The sequence below is a fragment of the Botrytis cinerea genome, chromosome 12 (assembly GCF_000143535.2).
Source record: "Botrytis cinerea B05.10 chromosome 12, complete sequence".
NCBI lineage: Eukaryota > Fungi > Ascomycota > Leotiomycetes > Helotiales > Sclerotiniaceae > Botrytis > Botrytis cinerea.
This window is the reverse complement of record NC_037321.1, coordinates 746,051-752,851: the sequence shown is the minus strand read 5'-3', so window position 1 is coordinate 752,851 and position 6,801 is coordinate 746,051. Positions and strand designations below refer to the sequence as shown.

Here is a 6,801-nt window from a genome sequence, read left to right as displayed (position 1 = left end):
CGCTACTTGTGTCTCGCCCAACTAGAAGTGACACAAAGTATTAGAATCCCTCCTAACCGCCGCTGGATCACTAGACCCCTCTTATCGGAAGATCTTGGACCTAATTTTAGTTTCCATTGCCCCTCCTTGAGCCTCACAAATATGGGCAATCTGCAATGCATATTCTCATGTCTCTCTTCAACAATCATCCTTGAGCTTCACACACCACTCTCTTCCCTTTCGCCTCACTCTTGAATGAACCGCTAATGCTGGACAACCACCACATCAACAAGCAATTTCCTGGTATTTTCGTCCCGAAACCCGAAGGATCATTCAGATCAACACAAAACACAACTGTACAACGCACAATACAACATCATAACACATAAAAGATTAATGAAACGTATAATTCTATGCCCCACATTCTATGCAGAGTGAAAAACAAGAAAATTGCGCTTCATGCGAACCCTGCTCCTAGAATGAACCCCACCATTAGCGCAATCCACCTCAACCCCTCGATCTATCAAATGACCTAGTATTCACCAACCACGCGTTGACGAACAAGAATTATCGATACAGCAGTAAAACTTTAAACTTTCTTTACCAAATCTGTCCCTCAGGTATCTTATCATACTTGGGTGCCCTACACACAACGGCGGCATGAAACTCATCTCCACTGGAACATTGGAAGATCAAATATGCGAACTGTTGACCAGCACACACATCCACCTCAGTACATGAGCAACTGCACATAGTATCACAATCTCTTATACATCCAGCATAGATTTACCCCGTCCTGCAGTGCAACAACTCAGAGATTATCCTAACGAAGCGTTTTCCAGGTAAGCTCTTTAGCTCCTGTGCGCTCTAACGTGTTTTGAGTTTGGTGTGGTAAAATAGAAGGGCTCATGATCTTCCCTTTCCTAAAAGGGTTGCATCTAATACTATAAATCTTTTTGGTCTATCATGCGGCTCTTGGAAGATCGACATACGTTAAGTAAAAACTATTGGGGAATTTATTTACACGTGAAACGTTGGATGGTGTGCATAATTTGTTCACCTGTACAGGTAACCATGGGCTTAAATGTTGTAGGAAGATGAAGTTGAGGGCAGAAATTGATTGATATAAAACTACTACTAATGAACAAAGACAGAATATACACAAAATGAAAAAGGAAATCTCAAGCTGTGCGCGCGATGACCTTTTCGACTCCAACCAAATGCTACAGAAATACCCCACCAAGCCTGTCCTTCATTTTCTTATCCATCTCTTAGTATCGTATTAAAACGTACCTAGTAGACTGGCATCTTGAAAGCATCAAGAGTGTAAGACCAGGAATCAACGGAAGCTTGGTCATACTCGCAAGATAAAGTGCCTTCAGCATCCCAGATAGGTCTCAATGGGAAAGCGCAAAGCTTTTGAACCTCTCCCTCGTAGTTACCGCTACCAACAGTAGCGTTAAGTCTCTCAGGCTCAACACCGTTCTCGATCCAATCGATCATGGTAGCCATGTTGTCGGCTGGGTAAGGACCTGGTTGGAGAGTGTTGGTGCTGCAATGGGCGGCCCCTGGAATAAGGAAAAGCTTGTACCATTCCTTGAGGGAGGTGATACTGGCGTTGAAGTCTTGGTTAGGGTACATGATGGAGCGGACGGATTCGTAGTAGCGGACTGAAGAGGCGGTTGGGACACTGTCATCAGATTCTCCGTGGTAATGAATGAGCTTTCCTCCGGATTCTTGGAACTCAGTGAGATCAGGGAGAGTTGTTTGTAAGCTGTCCAAGTACAAGACCATAGCGTCGTTCATCCATCCTTGAAGGGTATCCATAGTGACGTTGTCAAGGGAAGCAAGATTGTCGAGGTCAACTTTTTGGATGAACTTGGTTACGAATTCACCTCCAGTAGATGCAATATCAACCCCCCATGTATCTGTTGTGTTGTCATAGCTGGTGGTGGCATCTTGGAACGAACAAGCTGGTTGCCATGGGAGGTAGACACGCTCACCCTTAGAGTTAATCATACCACTATAGAGCTGAGCAGCGAGAGCAGCACCTTCAGCAGTGACAGTTCCGTTTTGGGCAGGGGTATCGGCAGTGGCTTGGCCCATTTGTCTCTTGACCTTTTGGCCGAAAGCAAATCCAAGGGAGCTACTAGTTGAGGCCTCGCAATAGTAAGGAGCGCCAATAGTACTGTTCATGTCAAAGTTGAGCATGCAAAGATCGGTTCGGGATACGACGCCATCAGTACGGCCATCGAGAGGATCGCAAGCTGCGATTGTCATGTTGACGATCTTGTCCATCTCACAAGGAGGGGGGAAGTAGTTCATCATAACCTCGGCAACGTTGGAGAATAAATGGTTCTAAGGGAAATTAGCAACTGCTAAATTTCAAGCATTTTTTACCTTCGGGTGTAACTTACGACTTGCTGTTGTCCATAACGGAAAGCTGGGGCACCAGTAATGGCACCATCATATTCAGAGCCATAACGTTGAATTTGGGACATACCCTCACGTCCACCATCAGAGCATCCCTCGTAGTAGGTATACAGCTTCGCGCTTGAGTTGCTGCCATAGAACAATGGAGTAATAGCCTTTCCAAGTTGGGTCATCTCACCAAGTGCCTGGTATGCGAACATGTAGATGCTGTCCCAGTTGACAGATCCATTTCCAGTCAATATAACCTCATCAACAGTAGTGCCACCAATTGCGTCGTACCCGGCATCTGAGACACCACCAACAGCACCATATGGTAAACCTGTAGTTGGGTCGGCGCTGAGAGCGTATCCACCTCCACCGCCAACATAGAAACGGTTCTTGTAGACATCGGGGCTTGGGAAGTTGTACCAAACTACAACTTGATCTTTACCAGGGTGGGCATAAGTAATGGTAACGTTGCAGTAGTCGTAGGCTACAGAGCTGACTGTGGCGTTGTAAACAGTGTTGGCAGTAACGGAAGATGAGATTGGGTTGATGCCGTTCAAGGTTCCGTTTGCTGGTAAAGCAGCTTGGACGTTGGCGACAGTGCAAACATCTGCAAGGGAGGCGGCCTTTGCTGTAGAGGCTGCAAGAGCTGCAACAGCTCCTGTTCGCATCGATTGGCGCATAATTGAAATTTAAAAATCAAATGGAAAGAATGTCGTTGAAGTTGAATTATTAGTTCAGATCGTCGGGTGGCAAGCGAATGAAAAGACTGAAACCTGGTGACGAAGAGGAATTGATTGAAGGGGAACTCTAACATCTTATAAACATTTTGAGAAGAGACAGAAACGTTCGTCCCACCTTGTCGATTCCGACTCGAGGTTCGATATAGCATCAACGTCTAAATTGGATGTTACACACCAGAACACATCCCAGCATACATACACCGTGCAAATGCTCAAGTCACAGTGTTATTGCTTGCGCCCTATGAGACGTGCAACCCCATCAGTCTAGTTGTGTTTGCTTGTCATTGCGGTAGAGCCATTTGATGGTCAAAGAGTATTAAATGCCTTGGTTGTATCTGACATACCGGCCAGGATCCTTGGTAGCTAGACTTACGGGCCGGCAGTGCAAGCGTGATGAAGTTGGGAAATTTGCGTAGACGCGTAACCTTAATTTGATAGTAGCCTTACTACGGAAAGTTTCCATCATGTCTCCATTGTATTTATCAGATTAGTTTGACCGCTCTCTTAGCACGGAACTAATATCAAAGTTCTTTGGTTAGAACCATACTAGAACAAGCTTAATAGAACAAAGGCGAGGCCCGGGAGAGTAGAACATGTGCAGTAGAGGACGTCAGAGGCACATTGATGACAGTGGCAATTGGTTTTAAACACGGATTTAAGCTCATGACCAAAGACTTATCATTCTTCGGCCACAAGTAATTCTGTCGACTAGGCAATAAGGCTATTCCAGAATATCCCCGATGGTGAGCCGCGGACGGAACCACCTAGGAAGCGAGAAAGAATATTCGACATTGGTAGCCCATTCTCAGTCTGCCTAAAGCTACGAAGAATTTATTGTCATCGAAAATTCACAGAAAGTCATCTCACCTGCGTATGCTAACAAGTTTATGAAACTCACCTATGGTAATAACTTCATCGGGAAAATACCAGAATTGCTAGCCCATGCTAACGGCATCTTCCCAGTTCAAGCTGCTCAGGTAAGCACAAACAATACAATAGGGGGTGGGATGCTACTAGCGCTCCACGACGTTATCTCACTAGCCCACAAGTCAGGTTATATTTACCAAAAGCCGAAACAACTCAATTAATCCTTAATTTGACTCGCATTGTGCACTAGGTTCTTCTATCTTTATTCCAGAAATTCGGCACGCAACGAAGACGCGTGTTCATGCCGGTAGCTCAGCTATAGAAAGATACTTCGGTCCCGACGTCAGTGGAAGTCTCCTTTACTTAATTAATACTGAGGCGACAAATTTCACGGAGATTTCCCTCACAAATCAGTGCAAGGCACGAGCTTGTGTTGACGATTCGTACTTGAGACGACATTTTTTACGTATCCAAAAATTCTCGGTCCCGACACTAGTGCCAACTTCGAAGATCAGATAAATTGAGAACAAACTTTGTCAAGTATATAAACAAACCAATTTCTACCTCCAACATTTCCAAGTCCTCCGTCAACAACATCTTCCATAATACCATTGTCTGAATCTATCCTGAAATTTTAATTGGATTATTAAAATTGGTTTACATGATTTTGAAAGACTCGACTTCTAGCCAAGCTACCTCGCCAAGCATTGTTAGCTGAAGAACTCTAACCTTAATCTAATCTTCACATCTCCTCAGCCACTTTAACCCTAAAAGTTTATTTCTCAACCAGAATTCTTCTTTATTATCATTTTGACGTACTTCTAGAATATACAGTCACTTGTTATTGATTTGCAAAAGTTGTGTCATATAGTATCAACGAAATGTGATGGAAGGGTTATGGTAGATAGATTTTGAACTACCACATTCACGGGTTTCCACATAATTAATACTCAGTTTGACCACTTTGTAAAACAGGTGAACCCCAAGAGAAGCATTGAAATCTGCATGCTCTTGGAACTTCTTGAACCAGAGTCACCTGATATTATTCATCATGCAAACGATTCTTGGTATTGACTAGACTAGAATTGTGTCCTCGGGATATCCGAGAATAGCCAAGCTAAAATCCAATCTTCATGATCTAGCTGGAGGCTGTCTTCACTTCTTGGTCCCTTAGGGTATCGATATAGGCTTAAAATAAACTCTCCTGGTACTAGTATTCCCCTCGCTGGTGACTATTCAGAGAATGTTTCGTGTTTAGTGACTCTTACATTCTCACGTTTTTACGCGAGTCATGCATTGAAAAACTTTCAAACTATGACATGTCTACACTTTCAGATCGAACATGTTCGGAATCAAAAAATAGTTCTGGGGTTTTTGAAATATCTAGCACCTTCCTTGCTTGCACTTTTTTTTTTTTTTTGAAAGAAAAAATTAGGATTGTAATCATCATTGTGGAAGAACAGACGGGGCAAAGCACGGTCCCTTTCCGAGACGTGCTTTTTCTCCCTACCGAGTAAATTCTTACCCGACAGCCCCTTAAAATTCATAGCACACAACGAAACTGTTTCAAAAGCATAAAGTCTCATTAAAGGAAAAGGTGAACGAATGAGAATTTTGAGTTTTCAAAGATTCATATCCAAAATTTATGTAATATTTCACTCTTTTGCTAAACGAATCGATAACATGAAGGTTTTTGACTGTAAAACGGCTCAGCGATGAATGTGGGGCAAGTGCATTTATCAATAACACAATAGGCGCTGCGGATATCATTTTGATGTGTACTGCACATATTATTCCAAACCTGCTTTACCAGAATTCTTCTTAACTGTTCATTTTTTCATTCTCATCCCTCAGTCGTCATCGTCTTGTGCTATGAGATAAAACCGAAACCTTGCTATTTCCCCCCGTCCCTTAGTATCAAAGAAGGCCAAAATCCTCTGCAAAACTTTTAACAAAATGACCCTCTCGCGGGCTTTAAAGCAAGTACAACAAGCGGGTTAAATTTTGCCAAAAAGCTATCTTTTACATCATCTTCTGTCCGTCATTTTTGAGAGTTCATCTGGCGTGGTTTTCATACGCCTGGTATCTCATTATCAGTCAGTACGATGTCTCACACGTGTCACACGAGCTGATCAGCGAAGAGGATATCATATTCGAGCGTAGAGCCAAGAAATACTTCCAGCTTGTAGTTCGCCTTACATGCAACCATTGTATCTGCTATAAGTTTACTTCTCACATAACGCGGACTTAGACCTGATTGTTTTACCAAAACCTTTGAACCCACTGAACCTTTGTCCTTTCACTCATCGCGTCAAGATTGATGTATATATCTTACGCTTCAACTTACTCCAATGCTATCTGCAGTATATCGACACAACTGTTAAATCTATCAATATATCAATATTCTTCGTTAGATCCCCAAACCACATTGACCATAACTATGGGTATCATAGCAGGATTAACAGATATACAAGATAGTAAGAACCCAAAATTGAACAATGAAAACTTGAACTTTAGAATAACTGAATCCACAATACAAGTAATTACTGCGCTCTCTGCTGATCACATTTCTCGCCTAGTTTTTATGTTATAACCATGCAATTCATCATCCTCATCTCAAATGTTCAAAACTGATTCTGATTTTGAGGCTCAAGACGATGCCGATATGAGAATAGAACCTTAAGAATATTAGATCATTCAAAGATATACTTGTCGAACTCATAATCACTGTCCCGTAATATTACAACTATCTTTTGAGTTGTGTCCAAATAAGAAAACACCACATCGTTCTAAT

The 6,801-nt window shown here is 42.6% G+C and overlaps 1 protein-coding gene across 1 annotated transcript; it reads right to left on the bottom strand.

Annotated features, from left to right (window-relative positions):
• Nucleotides 1–1,014: 1,014 nt before the first annotated feature.
• Nucleotides 1,015–3,342, bottom strand: BCIN_12g02120 (hypothetical protein). The gene is made up of 2 exons (XM_001558004.2): nucleotides 2,397–3,342; nucleotides 1,015–2,337 (listed from the first exon to the last, which is right to left on the bottom strand). Exons 1-2 carry the CDS (start codon nucleotides 3,078–3,080, stop codon nucleotides 1,273–1,275), a joined length of 1,749 nt encoding a protein of 582 aa, XP_001558054.1. The 5' UTR covers nucleotides 3,081–3,342; the 3' UTR covers nucleotides 1,015–1,272.
• Between the last annotated feature and the right edge of the window lie 3,459 nt (nucleotides 3,343–6,801).

Bases quoted from the DNA above. Each gene is read 5' to 3' on its own strand.
- BCIN_12g02120 (XM_001558004.2), bottom strand. From the start codon at position 3,080: ATGCGCCAATCGATGCGAACAGGAGCTGTTGCAGCTCTTGCAGCCTCT. The intron at 2,338-2,396 runs GTAAGTTACACC...AATTTCCCTTAG, and splicing joins GTTATGGACAACAGCAAGTC to AACCATTTATTCTCCAACGT.